General features: G+C 50.1%; 1 protein-coding gene across 1 annotated transcript in view; it reads right to left on the bottom strand.

The window, feature by feature from the left end:
• Positions 1-13,216: 13,216 nt before the first annotated feature.
• The window catches only part of GPC3 (glypican 3), a 152,926-nt gene continuing 138,687 nt past the window's right edge, over positions 13,217-27,455 (bottom strand). Inside the window, exon 8 of the mRNA XM_010572549.1 lies at positions 13,217-13,392. Within this exon, the coding sequence (XP_010570851.1) occupies positions 13,217-13,392 (176 nt within the window). The remainder of the gene's footprint in view (positions 13,393-27,455) is intronic.

The raw sequence follows: 27,455 nt of genomic DNA, 5'->3' as shown, positions 1-27,455 counted from the left end.
CACAGCTGCGGGCAGGAGGTATTGGCAGCGCACACACCGCTCACCCACCAGCTCACCAGGTTGACTGGACAGGCTGATGCAGCTCCTCTCCCCCACAGTGCCATGCCGAAAACAAAACCCATGATGGAGCAGCCCAGGAGAATGGGGCGCAGGGTGCGTGCCAACTGAAGTCCCGCCGCTTGAGGAGGACTCACCAGACTTTGCCTTGGACCAAAATGGTCACAGCTTGTGTCCCCATCCCAGGTGCGATGCCCATCAGTGGGTGCAATGTGAGTCCCGGAGGGTGCAACCCTCCCCACTGCCCCAGCCCCTGAAAGGATGAAGCAGGGCACCATCCATCCCAGAGCAGGGATGTGCTGCGGGGCTGGGAACCGCTCCTCCGTGAGGAACACAGGCAGCCCTTGCCCGTGTCCCCCCAAACGGCAAGCACTTTGCATTTTGCTCCATCCTCCCCTCCCGGCGGGGCCGGGGCGGCACATGGACTGCCAGACGTTCATGGTTATGGCGGTGCTGCTTGCAATCCTTTATTTTAATCTTCTTCTTTCATTCCCCTCCGCTCTTGCCCCTCACCCCCCGTGGTTTAAAGTTTTCAAATGAAAATATGCGAGTTGTGACTTGCGGGTAGCGAGTCGGGGCTTGCGAGGAAAGCCAGGAGGGAGGAGGGAGGAAAAGAAAGAGTGATCTGCTCCAAATGCCAGCAATTGTTTTTATCCTTTCCAGATGAAGGAAAAAGATCATGTTATTTGTTCGGCATAAAGTTCCAGATTTTCAGGAATGAAATCTGAGAGCAACATGTCAACAATCTGTCTCGAGAGCTGGGGTGGATGACGGCCTTTGTGCTCCCAAACACCAGCGGGGCCGGTACGCTCGGCTGCGGAAAAAAAAGGCTCCATTCTCACACTCTGAAGTGGTGGCATTAGATATCAGCAAGATAATGGGCCCAGGGCCTAGCCCTATTTCTGCTCCCAACTGAACGGCCCCAGACAGCTGGCTTTGATGTGCTCATTTATTTGCCTTTTCTTTTCACAGATGATATTTTTAACCAATATTGCGGTTTGGGCATAGATTGGGGAGAAAGGGGGGGAAAAAAATGAAAGCCATTTTATTGCAATAGCTGATCAGAAGGGAAGAAAAGAAAAAAAAAAAAAAGAAAAAAAAATCAGCCATTCATTACCCTGCAGGTCGATGTTTCGTGCTGTAAATCAGCCGGGATGTGGCAGTCTCGCAGCTGGAGGGAGATCCCGCATCAGCCCGGGCAAACCTCGAGGGCCAAGGCCGGCCGGTGCGAGGGGCTGTACAGCCCACGGTCCTGACGCATTTGCACTTGAATCCCAGGGGAAAAGGAGGGAGATAGCCGGGTCAGGGAGGTGGGCAGTGGCGAGATTCAGCCGGGGCTGATTGATGTGCGGGGCGGCACGGGTGGTCCCACGCCACGGGGCTGGGAGCGTGCCCCACACGAGGTGGGGATGGAGGGAGCAGCCAGTGCCCCTTTGATGTGCTGGCCCGGCCGTCCCCGCCGTGGAGGTGCAGAGGGCTGCGTGGCGAGGCCAGCCAGCCCGTGCGCTCCCGTCCCCTGGAAATTCAGCCTGTGGGTTGGGAGAGCCCACGGCCTCCAGCCACAACCAGGACAGGATGGAGAAAAAAAAAAGGGGGGGGGGGGGAAAAAAAAAAGAAAGGAGGAGAAGAAAGGACTTTTCTTGCCATGTCCTTCCACTATCCAGACCCCACGTGGGAGCAGTGCTCAGCATCCCCAGTGCGGAGGCTGGGAACCCCCCCAGGATGACCAGCATGGGGCTGGGCACAGCCCCACGTCCCCTTCCCCTGGGGAGTAACTTGGGGGGGTTGATGCAAAACAGCAGCCACACAGCCCTTCACTGGGGGACATGGCATCCCACTGGTGTTACATCCATGATTTACACCTCCTTGGCTCCACCTCGGTCCAAAACAGCAGGTCCGGGGATGTCACCTCTGTGCTGCACTCATGCCTCGCTTCTGAAACTGCCTGCGTGCAAAACCGCTGCCTCTCCTCCTTGCAGCACGCTCACAGTCCTGTCACCCCAAAAACAACCAGCCCCCACAGAACCCATGGTACGGATGCTCCCCACAAGGGGGAAAAAACCCCACATTCAGCAGTTTTTGGTATTAGTGGGCAAGCAAAAGTTCCCCATGGAAAATTTCATTCTGACTCACGCTATCTTTGTTTTGGTTGAGAAAACGAAGCATCAGGTAGCTGTTTGCTCGCTCCTCTTCTGTGACACAGGTCTGAAAGTAACCGTCAGCGGTGCTGAGCTCTCGCAATTTAGGTTTCACAATACTTAATGTAAGTAAGTGCCCAGCACTTGAAATTGTTGTCTCAGCTCTTTAAAGAGGTTTTGTTTTTTTCAAGTCCCACGGCTGCAGTGGGAAAACTGAAAACTCACACCCAAAACATGCAAAACCAGATGGCAGGAATGGAACTCCAAATTAATTATTTCTTAATTTTAAAATTCTTTTAAATTTAATTTGGTTTCTAAGGCAGGCCTGGCTGCCTTGGAGCCTCATTCACCAGCTCATATGCTGCTGGGATGACGATACTTAGACATTTACAATGACACTGGCTCCTATGGGTGGTTTTTCCAGAGCCTGTAAGCTGACACACGTGTCCCAGAGACACAGACATGCTCCCGGGTCACTTAAGCCACATCTTGACCGCAGGACCCGGCGCAGGATGGGCTGGCCAGGCAAAGGGTGGCCGGAGGCAGCCTGCTCCCAAAACAGGCTCACCAAAAGTGAGGTAAAGCAGGGCTGCTTTGCCTGCTGCCCCTCCTGCCTCAGCACCCTCCCGTTGTTTGGAGCAATAAGTTGCTTCCCCATGAAAGATGCCCTCCGTGATAGCAACGCTGGGGCTGGGGTTTGTTCTCAGCCCCCAGCAGAAGTGTGCTTCAAAAGCAAGAGCATCTGGCCTCACTCAGAGGGACGCTTTCAAGTGGAAAAAATAGAAAAATTAAGGTTTTAATTAGCCTGGAAATCAATGTTGGTGCGTACCTGACCAGGGCCCCATGGAAGGGAGGAGGCTGGTGGGAAAGTGAGCGCTGAAAAATGAGAGTGGGTGAAGCATTAGCACCTTCCACAGCAGGTGAGCACCTCAGTGCTCGTCACACTCAGGAACACCGAGCAAATTCATTTTTATTTAACACTTTGGCTAACCGTGACTACCTTGGGATGAAGCACCATGAACTGCACAAATCCCTTGACCAAACTCTCCCCAAGGACGAGCAGCACTTGCTTTAGAGACCCCCTGAAACAGGCAGAGCAGCTTTGGCTGGACTGACGTGCGGAGGAAGCATCCCCTCATCCCTCCTGTGTCCACCAGGCACCCTCCGAAAAACACGCTGGCAATGGCTTGCTCTGACCTTTCTTTGCACCCCAGGTAGCAGCGATTTTATTGCCTGAGCCACGGCTGGCCCTGCTTATGCAGCTGGCTCTCCCTTGGGTGTCCCAGCGATAACAGGAACAAGGAGGGGGCTCAGGAACAAGTCCCTCACGGGCAGCCCTGCAAACCATCCGCGCGCCCATCCCACGCTATCAGGAATAAGATCAAGAGCAAACAGCAAGCCTTAAGCAAAATGCCACGTGAGGCTGTGTAAAAGAGGTGGTAAAAACCATCTCAACAGCGGCCAGGAAATCCACTTATCCCTCAGTCAGCGGACAGAGGAACGTGAGGACCTTGAGTTACTCTAGAGATTGCATTAGCAGGTCAAAGTCACAATGACCAGGGGCTTCTGCCAGACAGTTGCCAGAGGTGGAGTCTGGCAGCCCATCAGGCAGTGGGATCAATCAGTCTCCTTAAAAATAATTAAATGATCCATATCTTGCCTAAAATGATCATCCTTTAAAGGCTGTAAAAAAAAGTTTCAGGCAAGCAGCACAGGAACCATACAGAGGTTTGAGTGAGCATGCAGGATAAGCTACAGAGCATTTTATTATTATTGTTGTTGTTGTTATTATTGTTATTATTATCGTTGTTGTTATTATTATTATGGTTATTATCCCACAGGGACATGAGTTAATCCCCGACTCAGTGGGCTTCTCCATTTGTCCCTGGGAAAGACATAAATTACTAGTGGTGAAATCCTTCAGCCTCATGATGCAGCAACAGCATGAGGGGATGCAGGAGGTCCGGCAATAGTTTCCCCTCAAGCATCACCACAGAGCTGGAGCTGGGGCGCTGGTGACAAGAGGTTGCCTCCAGTTCTCTGCTTTTTTTCTTTTCTTTTTTTTTTTCCTTTTTTTTTTGCCCCCTTTTTTTTTTTGCGGTTGCACATTTGGTGTCTGCAGGGTGGTTTCCGCAAAATGCAGCACAGCTTATATAATACTAAATAAAGCAGCATGCGAATCCGATCCCCACATTCGCAGTCCGCAGACATGTAGTGTTTAAAAGGTGCAAGACCCACGTCTCTATTTATTCTTTCACCAGCAGATACACGGCTGCTAAACATTTGTCTCCAAGCTGTGGGACGCAGCTAGCCCGTGCAGCTCGGCTCAATTCCCCAGCCGGTCTTTCTGCCTGAGCACCACAGGTCTGAAGGCAATCCCTGTTATGCCGATGAATATTTTCCTTCCTGAAGCAGCCTTTCATTAAGAACCCCTGGACTGGTCCAGCCCTGCAGCTGCATCACCGTGGGCCAGAGCGGAGGCTGGAGCCGTGGTTTTCCTCTCCCCCGTGCCTTTCAAAGAGGTGTTCCCTCTGCCGTGGCTTGAAAAGGGGGGGTGTCACCGTTTCCTAGCCCTGGCTTTGGTCTCTCTTGCTCTCTGCAGGAGCATCTCGAGGTGGTGAAAGGGCAAGGACAGTCCCGTACACCTCCCAGTACCCCCAGTGTGTGGGAGCCGGTGGTTCCTCCCCACGTGAATGACCCTCCACACATTCCCACGCCAACTACACCTGGGGCCAGAAAGCAGCAGCAGCCATGGGTAGGGGACAATTTACGGAGCTGCCAGCTACTGAAAGGCAACTGCTGGGCTTGAGCTCCTGGAGGAAAAGGGAAGGTGAAGCCATCAATGGTGTGGGCCAGCCCAGCCGCCTCTTCCAAACAGGCAAGTGGGAGTTAGCTGATGCTGCAGGTGGGAGAGCGGGACCGTGACGAAGACACTTAGCCCTCCCTGCAAGGGTTTTTCTCACATCTCTAACCAAAAAGGCTCCAGTGTGGCTCTTACCGTAAGCTGCAAGTTGTGAATCAGCCTCCTGGTAGAGGGTTTCCATTGCACAGGGCTGGAGCAGCGCCTTTAGCCCGAACCGCAGGGAGCTGGGCAGGCGGGCAGGGCGGCCGGCAGCCGCAGGCAGGGGAGCAGAGCCTCTGGGATGGCACCGGAATCCTCCCACTGCTGCGATGGAGATACGACCCAAGGCACTTGTCACGTATCCGGAAGGCACGTGGCTGTGTGTGTTGTGATAGGAAAATATGCAAGAAGAGGGATCGAAAAGGGAAGGTTTCTGTATTTCCAGGTTTAGGAAAGCTTTCTATTTTCCCAAGCTCCAGCTTGCATAACTGCAACACAGCCCCCCCACACACCCTCTGTAAAGCACCCATGCCCCCCCCACCCCCGCCAGGCTCCCTGCACCTTTGTGGGTGCTGAGAGCGGGTGGCTGCAGCACCCTGCCCCACACCTCCCCGGAGTGAAATAGTGTCCCCAGCAATAACCTCAGGGACCGGGACTTTGCACCCTGAGCCCACGCAGCAGACGTTGCCTCTCACCCAGGTACCACGGCAAAGTGAGACAGGGCTCGCCCGTGTACCCCAGCCCTTAGCACCTAAATGCATCAGGCTCAGAGCAATGCACCCACGCCTCCAGGTCACTGGCTCCCCAAAACAAGGAAGGCTGGCTGGCGGTGAGCACAGGGCAGCACCACCCTGTGATCCTTTCGGTGCTGTAAGTTGTCAACAGGCAGCAATTAAGGAAAGAGCACCCGGCCACTGGCACTGAGGGGTCCCCTTGCTGCCATCGGTCATTCATTACCAAATCAGTGTCCACCCGCAGACTTGGTCTGCCCCTCTCTGCAATCACCCAGGCCAATTAGCGCCTTTGCTCCTCGGCCAGATAGCATCTCCCTGCTCCGCGCTGCTGGCCTGGCCCTCTGAGCTACCAGCATCTGCTGGAAGCGCTGGCAAGGGCTTCTTCCACGGGCAACTTTGGTTGCAGTGCTCAGCCTGGGCTTGCTCTGATGTGCAGCACGAACAAGTCTTTTGCAGGGGATTTCACAGCATCGAGGCTGGTGATACCAGTGTGAAAGCTCCTCTTCCCTTGCGCTCCTGCTTTGTCATCCTTGCCAGGAGCAGAACAGCAAAGAACTGGCTGATTGCATGTTCAGCACAGTAAAAACTGACCTGGAGCAAAGGCCCTGCTAGAAGGATTGCAAGAAAGCAAGACAACATTGCACCTTGGTACCTTGGTGGGCTGGAAATAGCATCCCTCTCCTCTGACGTGGTCACAGGAGGTCATGCATGGCAAAGCTGGCCCCGGCACCTCTGTGGCACCACCACGGCAAAGTGTCTGCACTGGCTACTGGCTTGGGAGATGTTTATCACACACACATTGACAGGCAATAGCGGTGACTCACGCCACGGGTCTGGCACCCTGGGCCAAATCCTGGATCCTTCTGTAGGTTTCAGCTCAACATTATGAGTCACTTATGCCACCATCCTCCCCTTTTTTCTTCCAGAAAACATTGTTTTTCCTTCAAATGGGAACAAATACACCCAATACCAGGAATTTTGCTAGATAGAGTCCAGATGACAAGTTCTCAGAAAACGCTGTCAGCTGCTGAGATTCAGCTTCAAGAGACATCATCCAATGTTAACCATAAACAACAGGGGCAACAAAATGTCTGGCAGATCCTGAAGTGACATGAGATGCCTGCACTCCACAACAAACTCGTTTCACACCACAGGAAAGGTCACCACTTTAATCCACTTCTGGGTGGAATGTACACAAATGTCATTCTTCTTAAATCTGTAATTAAACAGCCTCTTGCTTTGCTATCCAGCCCGTGTTTATTTTCCCATTTGCTAACATGGTGGATGGTAATATAATATGACACTGAAGGGATACAGGCTGTTACAGGCGGGCTTTTGACTTCTTTTTAGTGATTTGCCTGCAGAGAGCTGGATGCAAAGGTTGGTTGTGCTGCTCAGATCCAGCAGTGATTTCCTTTCTCGATGCACAGCATCTTTGTGCGCTGAAATAATAACAGCAAAGAGGACAGCGAAAGCAAACAAAAACTGCTGGCAGAGATCCCCAAATGTGTTGACTCATTGCAAGCAGTTGTTGGTCTCTGGTGGGCTCCTACAAGGGAGAAGACAGCCACTAAACTGGGAGGTTGAGGCTAGGTCTGTACTTCTGCTATGGAAAAGTCTGGTTTTCAACACTGGTAATGTGCTGGAGCATTTGGGAGAAGTCTTCTGTCTCCCTGTGGCCACCGAGGAGCATCTGAAATAACACTGAAGAGTCCCTAATGGGGCCCTTCCTTTCCCACAAAGTGCTCTCGGGTACCAGTGCCAGCTCCCACCACACTGCACAGTGCCCAGGAGGAAAAAACCCACAGCAGCAAGCATTTTTTTTTTTTTTTCCTCTCCAAACCTTTTGGGCTGCAGGGCTGGCACACATTTTGCGGGAACCATCACCGGGAGCCAGGCACGACGGCTTTCACAGGAATGGCATTAGCTGTTGGGAATGGCTGTGGGATACAGCACTTTGCATCCCAGAGGCGTGGATGTGTGCTTCAGACCCGAGCACACTCTCAGCAAAACAACACCAGGATGTTTATTTTCAAAAGGATACAATGCTTGACAAAATAAACTATATTTGATTAATACTAACTGCTTTTCTGGGGTTTTTGTTTTGTTTTGTTTTTTTTAAGGCAGTAAATTCGCTGACTTTATAAACATGCCAGAGCTGCTTCATCTGCGTACATCAAAAATTTTAGTTACCTCATCTCAGGGGAATGTCCTTCAGTAACATTTTGACAAGCTTATTTAGGGGTTTGTTTGTGGATTTGGGTTGGGGTTTTTTCCCCACTTTTACTTCTTAGTGAGGTCTCCTATGATCAAGCCGCAGGCTGGAGCCCAACAAAACCCACTGCTTGTCTTCACACAGAGAGTTTCACCATGTGCCTAATAGAAAACCTAAATTCCCATGCTGAGGACCAGCGAGCATCCTCCAACATGATGGTTTCACCTCATTCCCCTCCGGCTGTGGATTTCAACCCCCTGACACCTCCATACCTGGCTCCTTGCTAAGGGAACAAATGATGCACAAGGAAGATTTGTGATTTTGCTGATGCCCAGCTGAGTTACCCCCAGCTGTGGAACTCACACTGAAAAATCCCTGGGTTTCTGGGAACGGACACCTGCTTCTGGGGCATGTGGCTTGTGTTCTGGTAAAGCTTTTGCAGCATTTGTCAATCATTAAGCTGCAGTGCTGCTGGAAAGGTCAGGGAAATTCCCACCAAGGCACCCAAGTGTCTGAGAACCAAACGATGTTTCTGAGATGCTTTGGTGTAGGTGAGCTACAGAGCCTGCAGAGCAGGACTCGTGCAGTGGACTTCACCGTGGCTCGCCCCACCACCAAGCTACGTGCTCCGAGGTTGGAAGGAGGCATCTCAGCAGCGCACGTGGCTCTGTTTCGAGCATTTTGAGGCTTTTGTGTGGTTTCCTGTATTTTACTTGAGAGACTTACGCAACAGCCCACGTCTGGTCCCCGCCACCAGACTGCTTGTCCTGCTTCCCATGCCTCTTCTGCCTCGGGACTGCCCCCCAGACCTTCCACACGGCTGCGAAGGTCTCACCGTGGACCAGCAGCTGCCGAGAAAGCAGGGCAGGAGGCAGTGCAAGGCAGTCACCTCCTCCCCTCCCGGCACAAGTCCCCAGCGTGCCACCTCGCCAGGACCCCGGCCCGTGCCCCAGCCGAGCGCTCTCCGAGGCTGGGGAGCAGCTGGGAACTGCCCTCTCGGTTGGCGACACCTCCCTTGCCGTGCCCATAGCTCAGCACGCACCGGTTTTGACTCAAAAGCAAATCAAAACACTCGACAGCACGGGATTACGCATGTGCCCCTTATGCAAACCCACAGGAACACCCTCGTGTCCGGCTGCCACGTTTGCAGACACGGCTGGTGCTCTCTGCATCCTCCGGGCAAGGGGGATTTTGTTTTGGTTGGAAGCCCCAGTGAATCCAGTCCCACATCCCTGCTGGGTCCCCGCTTCAGAGTGCTTGAGGGCTTTGCTCATGGAGATGAACAAGCAATTCTGAAAAACTCCCTGAAAAACAAAACCGAGACATTCTAGATTTCACTTCCCAAAACAGCACGAGCCATAAGCACCAGCTGTTTCTAGCAGCTGTTAAGTGCGTTAGATTATATCATTCCCGCACTAAACTATTAGTCAATTGATTAATGAACTGGGACTTCCCATCCAACAAAAATATTTTGGTTTTAAATTATAATTTGATGCATGGTTAGTACAGAAATACATTACACATGCTAAGCACATGTTTGCGTCTCATCACCACCCTCAGGCACGGGGAAAGGTGCCGGCTTTGCCACCTTTTCAAGGCTGCTTGCAAACCCACCCAGAGATGCAATGGCTTTGCATGCAGCGTGATGCTGCTCACTCCTGCCCGCACACGGGACGTGCACGGTGGCAGCAGGCTCCCGGCCTCCCCGCTGCTGCCACCGGAGTTTAATCAGAGCTGCAAAATCGGCCAGGAAGCCTTAACTGGCACGGGGTAAGGGCTCAACTACCTGAGGCTGGAAACCTTCCCCAAGGTCGCTGGACCTTTAGCCAGCACCGGCACGAGGCGACAAGCCCATGAGGCTCCGTCGGGACACGGTGCTGGCAGACGGAGGGCAGCCGTGCTGCACTGACAGCCCCATGGCTCTGCACGGGGAGACTCAGGGATCAGAGTCAGCAACAGTTCGGGACCGGCTCTGGATTTCACCGCAGGGCTAGAAATTATCTAGAAAAGGGTTTTTTCCTTTTTTTTTTTTTTTTTCCAGAAGCACCTCCGTGACATAAACCCCTCTATTCAGCTGCTTTTCCCGCTGGCAGAAAACCAGCCAGATATTTACTCTGGCCACACACCTCGCTGGCCGGACACGGCCACCGCCAGTGCTGGAGCCACATCGCCACGCTATCGCAGCGCTGTGAGCGCAGCTGAGACGCTGCCCCGGCACCTACCGTCAGCTCAAGCCCTGCACCTCCTCGACTCATAGAAATATATCATCGTATATATGATATGTATACTCATTACTAATATATATACTAATATATACTACTACTACTATTATCACTAATAATAATAAAGAAAATTTGAAATAATCTCAACCGTTTGTTAGCGGTTAAACCTGCAAGCCCTGGGACAAGGCGTGGAGCTCCAGGTACACACGCACAGGGGAGGTGACGGTGCCCATCTCCTGATGGAGACATCCCATCCCATGGCAACACAGGTCACAGTAAGCAGAGGTGGTGTGGAGAAGCAAATAGGGAACAATTATTCCTTATTTCTCATGACATGGGAACGAAACACTGACCAAAACCGAACGCCAGCTTCACTCCACCTTGGTGGCCAGGGCACCCCTTGCAAAACCCCTGTTAAAACATGCACACAAACCCACCACAGAGTAAAATTCAACAGCGTTTTTTTCAAGTTACAATATGTTATTTTATAAAATTGGCAGGTAGTGGGCTCAAAGGCTGGTTTTTGTGATCACTTACGATAACAAAGTCTCCAACAAGCATAGCTTTGCTAAACAGCATGTGTGTGCAATGGGAAACTGGGCTCAGCGTGCTACAGAGGGGTCTTCTGCTGAGAAGCATCAGCATCGCACTGTGGTGATGCAGAGTGGGAAAACCCGGCAGGCTTTGTGTGACACACAGTGAGGGACAGCCCACGCCGTCTCCCTGAGAGAGAGAGAAAGCATGCTGGACTCACACTGCAGAAGAGCCAGTGCCACCATCCTGTCCTGCTGCTTATCTAAGGAAGGAGCAGCACAGAATATTTCTGACGCGACATTAAAGGCAAGAATGTCCCTGCGCTGGTACCAGCGATACCTGGCGAGGCAGAGGCAGCGCATCATCTCTGAACAAACCCAGCAGCCCGCTCCCACCCCCAGCGCTCCACGGGGATGAAAGGAAATGATCAGAAGGGAAGCAGCGATGGGAATTCAAGTGGCTCTAATAAAATATTCCCTTTGGTGGAGCAGAGGCTCATGGGCACAGCCAGCCACAGCACAGAGAGCAGGGATGATGGGGAGAGCTGGGCCAATGTGAGAGTGAAGCAGCAGGAGGATGAAGAAACGCCTCTGCCAGCAACGCCGATGGCTCTCCCTCGTGTCACTCCTGTGCACCGGGACCCCTTCAACCCAAGGGCTCCCCAGCAAGCGGCGATCCTGAGAGACGGAGAGGATTGCAGTTTGGTTTGAACATGTAAAATACAAATACACGTATACACATACCCGTCACACTGGCATGGATGTAAAAAATCAGCACTTACAGGAATACTGTATGGCACCAGCGCTGCCCAAAACATCCCCAGCGCTCACCCCAGTGTGGACGGGAGATGAGGGGTCTGAAACCCAGAGGCTAGCTCTCCGACTGTTAACCAGCAGGGCTTAGCCCAGATCTGCTCCTCTCCATCAGGAGTGGTGAATTGGGAGTTAACTTCCCCGGGCAGAGGAGCGGGGTGAGCAGCCAGCTCTCCCTCTGCCACCCCTGAAGCACTTCACACAGTCCCAATGCTTCAAATCAGGGTCGGCCAGATCAGCCCCACCACTTAGACTGGGCAAAGTTTCTGTTCTTCAAACCGTCTGATGGCATGGTTCACATTTATCTACTTTCTCCCAAACATAAAGTTGCTTTTAGAAAGGTCTGAGGCACACAACTATTTAAAGCACGCACGTGCGTGTGAACGTGTGCGTGCACATGTACATGCACAGGCTGCAGCTTAAGATACTGCAGGTATAATCATTCTAGTAAAGGCAGCATCTTAAACAGAAATATGTAACCATTTTGGCCAGGAACCAAACCAAACCAAACCCTCCCTGGCCCCAGCCCATCCATTTAACCAGACTAAGCCAAGCCTTTTCATGGTGCCCCTGAGCTGGGCACTGTTGGCCTTTCCAGACTGGCCACTCCAGGAATAAGGCAGAGCATTGCCTCACACACATGGGAGGCTACTTCCAGCACACCGTTTATAGAGCAACCGACCTTTATTTTAGACATAGCTTAAGTAAAGTAACATGCAAAGAAACACATGAGTAAGAGTCTCATCTGCCTCGGGCTCCTGCAAATCCTTTTCTTTTCCTCCCTTGTAGCACAATGCAATGGATGCCCGTTATTCATCCCTGTAAAGCACAGCGTGTACATCCACGCCGTCTGTCCTTTGGCTGGAGCTGTGTTTGCAGATTTCCCGTGGGAAAGGAGGTGCTTCACTTCTGAAGAAAAAAACCAGGGCATTGGCATGGGCCACGGGGATGCTGGTGGGGACCAGCCACCTGCACTGAAGGGTTTTGCAGGACCTGGCTGGGAGGCGAGCAGCAAAATCACCTGCAACTTGCCATGATGCAAGTGTGCTTTGTGCCCAGAGGAGCACGTCTCCACAACAATCCTGGTGCACAACAACTCCTCTTCCGCAGCATCTTTCCTCCTGCCGTATGTCTGACCTTCTCTCTCCCCTGTCTTCACACACCCTCTGTATTATGTGCCTGGCCAGATTCCTAGGGGTGAGCCTCGAATTTGGAGTAAGTACAAAAACTCTTGAACGACAGACAAAATCTGTATTAAGTCAACTAGAATCAGGGGTCTGATACTTGCTGAGAGTATTTCATAAATCGTAGGCGTTCTGTATCTCATGCATGTTCGAACAACTCAAGATGAAATATGGTCTTCAACTTAACAGCAAGGGAGACCTCAGTCTTCAAAAACTGTGAGGAACACAATTTAATACGAACCTTCTTATATTAAACAGGATTATCTTTAAAAAGCACTGTTACGTATTTACTAGTTTACCATGAACAAACGCTTTTTTAGGGGTTTTTTTGTGTGAAGTTACCATATTCTTTTATAAAACTGACTCAAGTCATTTGCCCTGTCTTTGGAAATGTGCATATATTTCAGAAGAGGTTCTGAATGTCTTCCTCATTAAAAAAAAGGCATGGAGGGACACCAAGCAATGCCCCCGGCACCGCTCACGGTCGGTGGCCCAGCAGCAGCAGCAGGACCAGGGTGACGGCAGCAGCAGGGCTGGGGCGGGGGGCTGCACTCCCGGGGTCGCTGCTGGGGACCGCAGCACCTTCTTTGCTTTGCTGGTTCAGAAGCTGCTTGTTTGCAGAGGTGTCATCCATATCCAGGTCATAGGCCAGTTCTGAAAGCAGAAAGAGGGAGGTGGTTAGTGACAGGCGGTGCGTGCCGGCATCCTGACGCACGGCACATCCAGCCCCCACCAGCACCGGGGTCCGAGTGAGGTCGAAGAAATCATGGCAGGGGTGGATGGGCTGGAAGAGCTTAGCAAACATCTTAGTCCTGCACCCAGCCCTGGTCCCAGAGAGCCTCCCCATACGCTATGCTTGGAAAGACCAAAAAATCACAACTATAAGGTGCCCCAGTAAGAAAACAGAAGAGAGAAGGGGATCTGGCTTACTGGAGAGCTACTCCCAAAGAAAATCAACTGAGCTTTGGAGTGGGTGTTTAGCAATGCAAATCATGCCTGTTCCCCAGACACCGCTAGGATGCGTGCAGGAGGAAATCCAGGTGAGCACAAATAGTTCCCCTGAACCCAGAGCCAGCACAAGGCCTTGCTCACCAAATACCTCCCAGCTGGAGGACCCGAGGAGCTCTGCATTTCTGGAGTCTTACGTAAGTGTGTGCCAAATATGCTCCTTACAGCGCTTACAACACATCCATCCCACCCCCTGTCCACCTCATCAAAGTGCTGGAAAGCGAGGAATGTGAATGGATCATCCACCCCGGGCATGCTGGTGTTGCAACATGGCGACTTTGAGATGATGCACATGGGAGCTCCAATGCAAGAAAATGCCCAGGATAAACATTTTATAGTCCTGGCAGAGGAGCATGACATTAACGGGGAAAAAGCTTGTGGCAACCCATCACTGGCTGCAAAGGACCTGCTGAGCAGTCACAGTCACCCTTGTCTCCCTGGGACGCAGAGGAATAAAAAACGTCAAAATAGACAATGTGGAAAGGCAAGAAACCAGCAATTCTCAGGACCAAGATCAAAAAGGAAATGGTGTTTTAAAATGTCACTAGCCAGATCCACCTGAGGAGTTTGTACCTGTCAAGCATCTGGACTGAGAGGGTGCACCCATGCTTGACTCAAGGCAATGGGTCCCTCACTCCCCTTCTCGTGCTGCTGCCGTCTCCTTCTGGGGTCCAGATTTCTTGCCCGGATGAGAATCAGTCAAGCCTTTTTGCCTTATCCCCAAAGCCTGGCCGTTGGCAGTGGAGGAAGCTGGTGGTTTCCATCAGAAGAGACCCTGGCTCAAGCCTTTCACAAGCCCTCGTGGATCACCAGCATACTGACGGGTTTGGATCATCCCACCCCACCCACCTCTGAGAAAAAAATCCAAGAGGCTGAATAAACACTCTAGCTAAAAAGCGCCGCATCAATCCAATAAGCACCACTGCCAAGGCAAACAGGCAATATTTCTTAATCAAAAATACCCAAACACTGCAAAACAAAAGCATAACAATGTTAGCGTGACAAGTGAGTCAGCCCAGGCCATCAGAGAGGGTCAGAAACGGCTGAAAGGGAGCAGATATCCACACACACAAAGGGCCAGGTGCAAGCAAAACCCGCTTGGTAAACGCTGACTTCTCCGAGAGATTCCCACAGATATTGAGATTGCTCTTCTGCACAATTTTCCTGCTTTTCTTCTTAAGAGTACAGATACGCTCCTGTCCTCCGGAGCTGCACACCCACAGGCAGAGCAGGAAAAGGTGCCACCCTGAAAGGGATGCTCCGGGAGGCCACCTCTGCCCATCTTGTGCTGCTTTCCAAGCACAGAAAGAAAAAGTCCCTCTGGCACAAGGGATGCTCAGGCTTTGGGGCGGTTTGGGAGCAGCCTGGCTGCACCATCCTATTTTCCCAAGCTCATTTCTGCAGAATAAGTGAAGGGATTTTGAGTTAATAAAATCACAGCAGATTATTTCGCAGTTGGTTGTTTTACAGGAGAGTCCTCAGCTGGTACAACATCCGATCAGGGCAACGACGGCCTGCCCTGGTGTGTTTTGGAAGGTGTTTCCACACACTCCAAAGACTCCTAAAACCTAAAAGATGCCCCGTGGTGTCACAGTACCATCAGGCACCCGCATGCTTCCAGGCCAGTGATCTGCAGCCAACCAGCAGAGCTTTTGGGGCAGAATATTCTCTTATTGGACATCCTAGCAAAACTAAAAAAATCCACAGGAACTGAGTAACTACTCTTGCCTTCAGTTTAGAAAAGAAATTTGAAACAAAAGAGTGTTTCAGCAAGGTCCTTAACAGCACAAAGGGTTTTGACGTTCCCATTTAAAGTCTCATTCTGCGATGCTGTAATTTATGAGATGCGAGTTCCTGCACGGTTTGCAATGCAGCAGCTGAATCGTGTTGGAAATGTTCAGCCAAAGCATACAAAAAATGATCGTTTCAAACATCTTTTACATGGGAATTTTTTAAATTCTGATATTTCACCTGAACTTGAGTAAGGGTAATTTTTTAAATCATGTCATTTCACCCCAATGGGAATGGCAATTCTCTCATTCATCCTCTTTGACCAAATTAAAGAGAAGGGAACAGAAACCCTGTTGTCATCAGAGATTTGAGAGCTATTTTCCTAGCCTTGTTTAACTGCTTCAGAAGTTTAGTGCTTGGGTGTGCTGTTTGTTTTTGCTGTTCCTTCCATTGTTTCCTTCTCTGGGCTTATTTGTGCCCAATTGTATTTTTAGGCTTGATGGATTTAACCATACATCTTTTATTTTGTATTAATGATGGATTTGTAACTCTTGCAAATCCCTTTTCCTTAACTTCTAATAACCTTTGGTACATCAGAGGAAAGGAAAATTAAAAGTATTAGCCTCTACCAGACCTGAGGCAGCTGATAACCAGGTCCAGGCAGTAACAATGTTAAAAATACATACTAACAATAACAGTAACAATAACAATAACATTAATAATAATAATAATTCAAATCCAGGTATCCAAATTAGCAAATGTTCCTAATGAGGTACTTCTTGAGAGGGCTTCATTACGGTTTCCAGCCTTCATTACGATCCCTGGTTAGTCCAGGTCACCACCACATCCTTGTACCTCCTGCTCCCACAGCCGCCGGGAGAGAAGGAGGCCCAGCACCAGGGATGGAGCTGCAGGACGGCTGGTGTAGTAACAGAAACTAACATCCCACATACGCCATTTTGGTCTCTTCCACCCAAAACTCTGCCTTTACTCTGCAAAACAACCGGAGAGAATCTGCTCCTCTGCCTCCCCGCTCCCCAGCCATCTTCTGCATTAAACATCTCCACTATCCCAGCTCTGATCACCCACTTAATTTGCAATAGTTTCAACTACAAAGTGGCCCTTTGGCCTGCAAAGGCTTTTTTGGGGGGAGGGGAAACTAGAAAAATCTGTTTCTGTTTATAGTCAGTTGGAGTCCAGAGGGTATTACCAACAATCTGCACTAATTATGTATTCAATCTTCACTCATTTTGGCCCCTCTTGTCCTCTGGGCTGCGGATTAGATAATCCCCTTAAAATAATAGTCAATCATTAGCTCTTTTTTTTTTTTCCCCCCCCCGCATGCAAGCTGAGCGTGCCGTGCCGTTTCCCGGAGTCCTTACGCAGCTGGTGAAAGGTCTCCAGCCGAACACAAGCTGGTCCCTCCGGAAGCATCTTTTGTAACAAAAGCCCCTCTAACACAAAGCTGCTGCGCTTTGCTCCCAGGATGGCAAAAGCTTCAATGGTCTCGCAGCGTGGATGACAAAACCTGCCGCCAGCTCTACAACACGCGCTTTCCGCATCCGCAAAATAAAGCGGCGGCATTTTTCCGTGGATTAGGACTAGAATTAGGCGTACTGACTCTGCACAAGCTTATTGGGCGGGAATCATTAAAAAACTCTTCTTACTGAACCACACTAGCGTTGGAGATGGCTACAAAAGACGGCTGAAGTGGGAGGAGATTGGTTTTGAGTTGGTATAATAAGTCCCACGGCAGCTGGCGCAGAAGAAGCCAGGCGGGTGAGTACTGGCACGCAGGCAGCCTTACGGCAGGCGTTTTTGTGCCAAAGTCACCGCTGCCTACTGAAACACCCCTTCTCACCCCTAAAAGGACAACACGGTCTTAAGCAAAGAACTCCTAGCAAATGCCGCTCTGGCAAATGACCTCCAAGAGGACGGTGCCCGGCTCCCGCGGGCTGCCTCGGCTGCTGCCCAGAGCCCGGAGCCAAGGAATGTCATCTCACAGGCAGGCATCTGGGCTGCCCGCCTGCCAAGCCTGCCCCAGCAGATGGCCCCAGCGATGGACCTAATATAGTAACAGAGCCGTAATGGATGGCCATGCATGAAAACTGCTTCGCCACGTCACTTGATAGGTCTGCCGGTGCCCCGCGCAGCCGCAACGGGTGCGAAGGGCATCCCCCCCCGCCGCCACAGGCGAAACCATCGTGCCTAACGCAGCGTGTTCACCAAACGAGGCTGCCAAGTGGGCCAAAGCGCTTGCAGGGACATGGTGATGGCCCTTGTTTGCAGATGATGGAAACTCTGTGGTGTGAAGGGACTAGGGAATGGATCGTGACCATGTGTTTCCAATAAATGCAAAACACATCAAGTAGAAATGTCAGAGACAAGTAGGGCAGCTTGGCAAGGTCTTGCAGCTCTTGCGGTCAGTTGTGAACTGCATACGTCCTTCAGGACTGCTCTAGGAAAGCACATGCTACCATCGCTAACAAGAATTACAGTCTCCAGGGTGTGTTGCTTTATTTAACTTTTTAAAGCAGCAAGCCTTATCCGTGTGGGGAACAAGTTGTCACTAGATGCAGTAGACTCTGTCTATCTCTAAAGCAAGACTGGATTTCTTTAAGGGAGAGACATTTGAGTCAAACCCAAGCTGTTGACTCATTACAAGGCAAAGCATAAGAGCCTGCGATTCCACAGACCAGACTGCCTGACCCTGGCTCCCAACTCTCTCCATCTTTACAGCGCCAACCACTTCACTCTCACAGGTGTTTGCACCTGAAATCTAGAAGAACAGTCCAATTTCATCCCAAACTCTTCCTGTTGGAATACCAAAAGCTCTACTCATCTCAGCCTCTAGTTACCTGCCTTTCTCATGCAAACAGCTCATACTACAAACACACCTCTGTCTCCACAAAGCAACACCTGAACCCATCCGTGGAGTTACACGGCACGCGTGGCCACGACTGCACAGATACAGCCGGGATCCCCAACCCTCTGCTTCTCCAAAACACCTTAAACTCTTCCAAACACCTAGCCAAGCATGGTTTCATCTCACCAGGGAGGTTTTGCCTTCTGGCTTATTACCACTAAAATCCTGGAGCACCAACAGGTTTGCCAGTTGTCTTCTTGCACAACGAGCTGCAACAGCACAGCCATAGGTGCGGCCGCGCCGGCATGTAATTAAAGCGCTGAGCCGGGGCTGGCTGCGGTGCTTGTGTTGGCACGGTTGCAAGATCACCAAGATGGATGTGCAGCATGTGCATGGTCTTGTGCCTCTGCTTTTCCACCTCCTCCGCAGCAATTTAGGAGGTGCGGTTCTTGGCAATATGGATTTGGAAAAAAAAGAAGACAAAATCCGACTCGACACCATCTTGCTGCCGTCGGCAACGTGGCCGGGAAAGACTGGCACGGCTCAGCAACGAGTGGTAAAACTGACTTCCTGGGCAGAAACCCAAGGCAATTGGGTTTGGGATTGCTGATTTGCAAACCAAGACTTTTCCCCCGCTCGCCTCTTCGACACATCCCAGCTGCCGGTGTGCCACTGATGGCCTGCAGCCTGCAGCAGGTGTTTGCGAACGACCTGAAGACCGCAGGCACAACCACAAAACCAGCACCGATTTGGGGTAAGTTCTCCCAGGATTAAAGCAATCTGGAGGGCAACAACCAGGTTGATTTGGGGGCACCAAGTCATCCAGCACAGAGAGGTGAGGAAGCTCCAGCTCAGCCCCATGCGAGGGGTGCAACCAGCTGCTGCTCAGGGTACACAAGGCAATCAGCCATGAGCTCTGCAAGGCAGCCGGTACACACACCCTGGCTCCCCAACCTCCACCACTACCAGAAAAGTCTCATCCATGGATGTCTTCAAGCTTTTGATGGGGCAAAGGCATAAAACACCCCCCAAAACCCAACACATTACATGGAACGGGCAGAGGGGCTGCACCATGACCCCAATTCAAGTGACTACTCCACTCCACCTTGGCCAGAGGCTGGTGGCAAGGAAGGGCTATCATTTATGACCTGGGCCTGTGTTTACTTTGAAAATGTACTTACTAAATTCCTCTTTGCTCCTTGGTGTGCTCTAGATTTACCCCGAAGAGAATGTGGCGTCTGCAATTGCATTAATCATTTTCCCTTTGGCAGCAAGTGAAAGAATTTCTGAACTGTACTCACAGAGCGGAGCCACAAAAACGTGTTTAGCAAAATGCACTCATGTAATCTATTAAAAATTAACAAATCTCATTAGCATTATTAACTGGAAGTGCCAGAGTCCTTGTACTCCGATGATGAAGCAGCATGCCCCAGTCTGATATCCAGCTGTACTGTCCAGAAAAAGAGCTGCTACCTAAAGGAACTTAGGAGAGAAGAACTAAAAAATAGGGGGCTAACATGGACAGCGAAAAGCATGTCCAAAGGCAGGAGACAAAAAAGAAAAAGAGGAAAAGCTGGAAACAGAAGAGTATGAATGGAAGTGAAGTGATTTATGAGGCAGCAATACAGGACTGGGTCAAGCAGTGGTCCTGCAGATCCCCCATGTACCTCAGCCCACCCAGATGTGGAGTCGCCCTCTCCTTCTTTGGGGACCTTCAAGATCTAAACCCACAAAGCGATCCCTTCTGATCACTCTGTTGTCATCTGAGACATCTCAGGACAGTCTCGATTTTGGGAGGTAACGTTCCCAGTGATAGCAGAGCAAAATGAAATGCTTCCTATTTCCTCTAATGACTGAAACCAACATCATCACATCAAACTTAAATTTTCTCCTTCATCTTTGCTCCCCCAAAAACTCTTTGGACATGACCGGGGCAGGCAGCTCTTGCTTGCTACCTCCTACCCTTCAACTGTCCAAGCTCAGGACATTTAGTGACGTTCATGTACCAGCAAGACCCACCAAGATGCAGTCCTATGGGGAACGGCAATGGTCCCTGCCTTCCAGATGCCAGCTGCTAAAAGCAGCCCTCAAGGCAGAAGGATATTTCTCAATGCTTGATTAGAAAAGTCATGGCGGTGTTACGGCACCCAGGAACATCTGACATTTTCCTTTGTGACTCACTGCGTGCAGAAACCAGACTTGAACAGGGCCCAGGCCATGGAGACCGGGGTTTGTGGCATTTGTGCTCCAACTAGGCAACCAGGAACGTGCCTCTTCAATCAGAAGGGACCGGGACTTTGTGCAATGTCTATGCTCAGTCAACAATCCCTGGACATCCATCATTGCCTTAGGCTTGTAAGGAGAAGAAAAATCAAAGGCAGCGGGTGTTTTGCTCCTTGAGCACACATGTAAGGAAAGTGCCTCAGCAGCGCTCCCAGCCTGGGGATCAAACTGACAGAGACTCCACCAGGCTAAAACTCCTCACGCCAAGGAAAATATCTGGAGCGAGATTTTGGGTCATAACCCAAGAATTTGCGTTGGGCACGGACATACCTGCTCAGCCCCCCACAGGTAGAGCCGGCAGGTAGGCTCAGGCACGGTGGTACACAGACATCTGCTCAACCTGCCTCCGCTCCTGGAGAAACTCCCTGAGGTTTTGTGCTCTTACACTGCCTGGGATCACTGGCGTGGATGGAGAGCAAGCTCCCCCTGCCCGTGCCGGGGGAATGTTTGCACAGAGCATGGGTTGAGGTGAGAGAGCAGCCAAAGGAAGGGAGCGGAGAGGCTACTGCACCACCTGGCTTCTTTAATTATGTTAAGCTGCTAAAATAAATAAATAAATAAATACATACATACATACATAAAACCCTGGCCCTGCATTAAAACATTAAAGTCACTTCAGCCTATAAAAATGGGGTAACGCAGGAGGCCCTGGGAAACATCACCATACCTGACTTTCCCACTTTATATAGAAAAAGAAGGGTTGAGTTCATGGGCTGGAACTTTTTAACAGCTTCAGGTCATGTTCCCTGCACTGGAAGGAGCCCCGGGAACAGCCGCTGTAGTCTAAAACCAGGACCTGGCTTTGCAGTGCCTTCTGCATCGCTGCAGAGAGAGACCCAAATTAAACCCAGCTGCTTATCGGCTGCATGTAACATCTGACACAAAACCAAGGCTGATTCCTCCTCCCTGCCTCCCTCCCAGACAGACAGCAAACCCTGGTCCCAAAGCACCGGTGGAACCACTGAAAGCTGGAGCTGGATGGTGGTGGCAGCTCCGATGGGAAACTCGGCATCATCCCAGTTGAGTGCCAGGACACCACGGCTGCGGTCCTTGGGCTGTGCTGGATCCATCTCATCCCACTTGCTCTTTCCTGGGGGCCAAAGGCTTGGGGAACCACAGCTGGGACCTCATCAAACCAGTGCTTGCAGCTGGGACCATGGTGGAGCTCAAGGAGACCACCTTGGCTGTCCCTACCCCAGGAGAAGGGAGCAAGGGAGGGAGGGGATCAGCCCTGGGCTCCTGCCCGGCACCTCCCCAGGTCAGCCTGTACATGCAGCCATGGAAAATACTGGGAACGGGGATGCACAGCTCACGTGGGAGCATCCAAATTGCTCTGGGGACACTCCATTGGCACAGTGAGCAGTGAAACAAGGAGGCGACAACGCAAGAGGGCTCCGAGATCCAAGTCCACGAATGTGTCCCCCTCCATCCTATCTGTAGCACTCACGGCTCACTCTCAGGAATGTCACAATCATGGTGGAAAATCAAAATAAAAAGGCTATGTAATCCAGTTTGTAAATCCCTTGAAAAATACAAAATCCTCTCTAAAACGGATTACGGAGATTAGAGATAAGAGTTTCCTGGAAATCAAGAATTGCATTTCAGCCTCCCTCCTCTCCCACCCTCCCAGAAAAAAGAGACGGGCTTATGCCCTGCACCACCTCACCACACTCCTCCCCGGCCATCACCCCGGCCTCGGGGAGCAACAGCAGCTCCCTCCAGCCCCTGAAAACGGCACAGCTGTTTCTACCTGATTTTGCCCTAAGCACTATTTTGGGGCATTATCTGCTGCATGTACCTGAGCCTATGGGCAACATGCACCAGTGGTAGGAAATCTGCCTGCATCAGGGAGAGGAGATGCCTGCCAACCTCCTGCAAGCTTTTTGGTCCATTCCTTTTCCAAACGGGCTCTGCGGGACCATGCAATGTGCTGCTGTGGTTTTGCGAGCTGCAGGAGTTGCACCCAACCCCGTGGGCGCCCAGCACAAAAAAATCCTCTTAAATCAGGGTGGTCTTCCGAAAATCAAAATGTTTCACTTGGCTGTGCCAATGGTGACAATGTTATCAATGGGAGAAAGGTCAAACGCTCATGTGCCGATGATATCAAAACGTTTAGCAGCCATGCCATTATTATTATGATAGATTAAAATCAGCATTTCGTTTAATATTTTGACTCAAGTATCCACAATGAATGGTGGCAGGACAATTTTCTGTTGGGAATTTTTATTTTGTGGGAGTTTTTGTGCTTTCATTCTTATTTGGAACAACAACAACAAAAAAAAGGATTGCAATATTAGCATTCCTGGCAGAGCACACATTCGAGTTCCTGACCTGTTATTGCTCAAGGACTTCTGCAGCTGCAGATGCCTGTTTGGAGCTACAGTTAGGTCACTTTGAATGATGCTCATAGAATAAGGATCAAAACACTTACAGCTTGATCAAAAGGACATTTTATGAACATTGCAGCCTGAGTTAAGTGCTGATGTGAATATTTACGTTCGCCCTTACATTAGCTCAGCTCTGTTCTAACAAAATTAACACCCTTTTAAATAATGCATTCAATTTTATTTTTTTTCATGTTTTTGTGCCTTATGGCTTTGAAAACATATCTTCAGAACCTTTCCATCACTCTAGGAACATCTATTTGTGTTGGATCTGGAAATCAATTTATCCACAGGAATAAGGGCAGGGGTGTGTGCTGGTTTGTATCGTTGCTCCACCTGCTCTAGCCTGAATTTACCCACCAAAGGTTGGGGTTTTTTTCCCCCACAAAAGAGGGTAACACAGTCAGACTCTTTCTTTTCCCAGTAGGAATTACTACCTGTAAATAAACAACTAAAAACAGAACTACAAGCACCAGCAGCTTCAATGCTCCTTTGAAAAGAGACAACAGAAAAAACAAAGCAGGGAAAAATCCAGTCTCTTTTCTGCATTTTACTTGCACATTAGAGGCAAAATGAACTTACCAGTCCAGGACAGGGGACGTCTTATTGGCGCAATACAGCCGGTTAACTGTTCTTTAGAGATATTCATCTCAAAAGCCAGAACAGAAAGAGCATTTTCCCCCCTTTTATTTATTTATCTTTTTTTGTGCCAACTCACCTTAGCTGAAAAGCACATTGAGATTGTAATTATGGGAAGGCCTCATCTAGTAGATTTGTAAACTCAGCTATCGGCTTGAATTACTGGAATTAGCAAGGCTAATTTAATGTCACTGTTCAAAATAGCTCAGATTTGGAATTTCTTAATGGCCTTAGGAGAAGGAGTCTTTATGCATACTGCAATCTAGGCTTCATTCTTAGACTAAATTCCTTCTCATAGATTTTGTGAATGCCCTGTTTTGTAGCCAACACAAACTCTGTCCAGTAAAATAATGTAAGGACTCAGAATGAAAAGAGATTAGCTGTTCCCTGCTCCTGTTATTTTAAAGCAGGAATAACTTTGGCTTCTACTGATTCATAGACAAAGCTTGAAATGCAAAGCATGCTCAACTCCAGATTCAGCATGAAAAGGACCTTAAAATATTCCCGAGTGCAAGTAATGGACTTATTAGAGGGATGAAAAGAGGCACTTTTCACAGAATCCCAAGCTCTTTAGTCCTGTCATATCGATAATCTTGCTGCAGAATTTAATTCTATTTACATTTCTTTCCCTTCCAAATATCCTGCCTGACTCCTATGAAATACAACATTTACGCTTTTAAAGCGTTAATTTATTTCTGTTAATGCTCGGTGGCAAGTGGTGTAAAATGTCTGCAGATCACCCAGAGCGTGAGCGGGTGCGATGGCATCAGGACGGCGTGTGACAGGGAACAATTCTGTACGACATGCAGTTTTACACCTCACAATTGATAAACGAGGACATAATTTTAAAGACTTGGTTAAAAGCATCGTCTTTAAATAATGACAGTTGATTGTGCTGAAACTCAACGTACCTGCAATCTGTTCTCCTGTCCTTTATGTTTAACACCCACAAAAACATTGTGACAGTGAGAAAAAAAGTTTTATAGATATCAGGAAAGAAATTTGCCTGGCTGTCCTTAAGCTACCAAAATATATCAATTTTTTTTTTTTTTACCCAGTTGGCTTAGTCTTTGCAGGATGGTTTAATCTAAAACAGGCAGTAAGCAACTAGTGGTGATTTTCTCTCTTTGAAGAAATGGCTGAAAAACAAAGGTATTTCAGGAACAAATTACAAAAGCCTGTGTAGAAACACCAGGAAAGCAGATAGAGATGTCCCCTCTTTAAGGAGAGAGGGGAGGGTTTTTTCTCTGCTCGGGTCCATGTCCCCAGGACAATTTGCACCGGTTGGGGAGTGTCGTAGCATAGAGGGGATAGAAGATGTGTTGGGCTACATCTGCCCATGGCCCTCCCTGAGACAGCACCAGCAGAGACCAAAAGACCCCAAAACACTGCAATACAACGAGCAGCCATCCTGGGATGGCCGTGAATGGCACGTGGTACCGGCCAGTGATGATTTTCACAGAGCTGACCCGACCGTGCGGTTTTGCTCTTGAAAGGCAAAGCACAGCGACTGCACGCTGCCTTTCACCCAAGGGTCTCAAAGCACGCCACAGGCATTAATTACACCCTCTGCTTTGCAGAGATTAATTAAGCACTGAAGCCTCACAGTCCCCAGGAGCCAAGCGCAAGCCTCCATTCACTAATGGCTAAAACCAAGCCAAGGTTGCAAGGAGGCTTCACGAGCACTGATGGGTGAGCAGGGAAAAGCACCTCTGAGTGCCCCGAGTCACTCTGCAGCGCTGGCCTCCTCCTCCTGGGATGCTTTTAATTCCTCCACACATGTCCCAGCAAGTGCCCCTGTGAAGGCAGCCGTTCAAGGTTTTGCTCTGAAAACACTCTTTATGGCAAGGCACAGAAACCAGACACACCGGGGAGCAGGGAGGGCGAGGAGCAGTTCCGTCCCACAGCCACCCTTCAGTGCATCCGCTCAGCCCCTATTTCTAAGGACACCTCAAGAGGGCTCCGACATTAGCAGTCGTTTTCCTAATGATGAACTTGACAGCCCTGATGAGACATCCCACATCCATGCGCCAAGAAGAAACAGAAGCTCCTCAAATCATCCCTGTTGCTTCCTCATGTGCCACTGGCTGCCAGGCTGCTGCGTCACCCCTTGCCGGGTGGGACAGGCTGCAGCAGACGACCAGGCTGCCTTTTTCTGCCCATCATCCCAACCCCTCCAGCCGTGAGAGGCAGCCCCCAGCAGGTCTGCCAGCAGAGCCATGGGAAGGCACCATGGGAAGCAACGATGGATTTAGACAAGCAGCCTGCTGACCGACAAAAATCCACTGTCACTGTTTCCTTAGAATCATAGAATCGTTTATGTTGGAAAAGACCTTTAAGATCATCGAGTCCAACCGCCAAATTAGCAACAAATGCCTGGATGAAATAGGTGACAAGTGCATTAAAAAAAAATATGATATCTGTGCAGCGGAGAGCTGGAAGGCAAAGGGGGATTGCCAGCCCCTGCAGCTAACAAAAAGTGGTGGCTGTGCTGCAGCTGCAGCCTGGGAAATCCATTAAGACCACATGGGGTGTCAAATTGTATGTAACATGAGTGCCGGGCTTGCAGGCACTGTGTGACAGCAGCCCCGCAATGGAGCCGGGCGGAAAGCAGGGCCGAAGAGACCGGACACGACAAAAGTTTCTCAGCACATGCCTGCCTTTGCCTCCCCAAAACTGGGAGGAGCAGGTGAACGGGCACAGCCCTGCACAGCCCCCTCGCGAGGAAATGCAGAGACACCGTGGGTTTGCACGGCCCCGGAAAGCCTGAGCTGCAGGTCGAGGCAGAGGCAAAGAAAGTATCCCTCCGTGCATCCCATCCTGCTGCGGGACACAGAGGGGGACATGCCCAGGGAGGGATCCCTTGGAGCAAGGCTTGCTATAGGAGCTGCAACTGTTCGCTTTGCTTTAGAACCGGCTAGTTGAAATCCTGCAGCCAGCCAGTCCCCCAGTGTAGGTTTCAGTGGGATGGAAGTGATTTAGGAACCTCCAGGCAATCCCACACAGTGGTCCCGGTTACCCCGTGTCCTGCATAACAGGAGCTGGTTAAGTATTTTTACAGACAGGTTTCTGCTCCTTACTGTATGCAGCTGGGCAGGGTTAGTTTCACTGCTATTAGCAATCGAAATCACTCTCAAACCTCTTGCTTTCCAATCCAAGTACAGCAGTTCTTTTCATTCAACACGTAGAAATACCTCCATGCTATGTCCTGATGTTTGGATTTTATCTTTTTGTTGGTACACAGAACCATTTTTCTTTTTTTCACATTCTCTAATGAGTTCTGGTGGTAGGAAGTTGTTTGTAAATCACACAAGTATTTGTTTTACTGGAAACATCTGCTTTAACACATTTGTCTTGAAAAAACATTTTTTTTTAAACAAAGGTATTAAGCTGCAATGTAAATTGGGCACATCTGTTTATGAGTCACTGCAATAGCACTGCCTCCAATGCACCAGATCACACGGATCTCCAGGGGCCTGATCCAGCAGAAATTGGAAACTTACAGCTCGCTCTGCTCCCTTTTCCAGCACTACTCTTCCGAGAGTATTGCTGCCTGATTTAATAAGTTAAGGCCACTAAATAAGAAAGACGTATTTAGCATCTGCTAATAGCATTAAGTGGCTGGCCCAGCAGACACTTAAGTATCAGCAAGATAATTCAGCTGGTGCCCAAGTCCACGGGCAGCCGAGGACCAAGTTGAGTGGAATTATTTGTGCACGGGGGACACTCTGGGAACTCCAGGCTGCACCAGAGCTACTTCTGCCCACGGTGCCGTACCACCCCTGCTGCCTTCAGCCGCTCAGTGC

The sequence above is a fragment of the Haliaeetus leucocephalus genome, unplaced genomic scaffold (genome assembly GCF_000737465.1).
Source record: "Haliaeetus leucocephalus isolate CR32 unplaced genomic scaffold, Haliaeetus_leucocephalus-4.0 Scaffold340, whole genome shotgun sequence".
Lineage (NCBI taxonomy): Eukaryota > Metazoa > Chordata > Aves > Accipitriformes > Accipitridae > Haliaeetus > Haliaeetus leucocephalus.
Note: the sequence above shows the minus strand (reverse complement) of the source record. Positions and strands in the feature narration are given on the sequence as shown.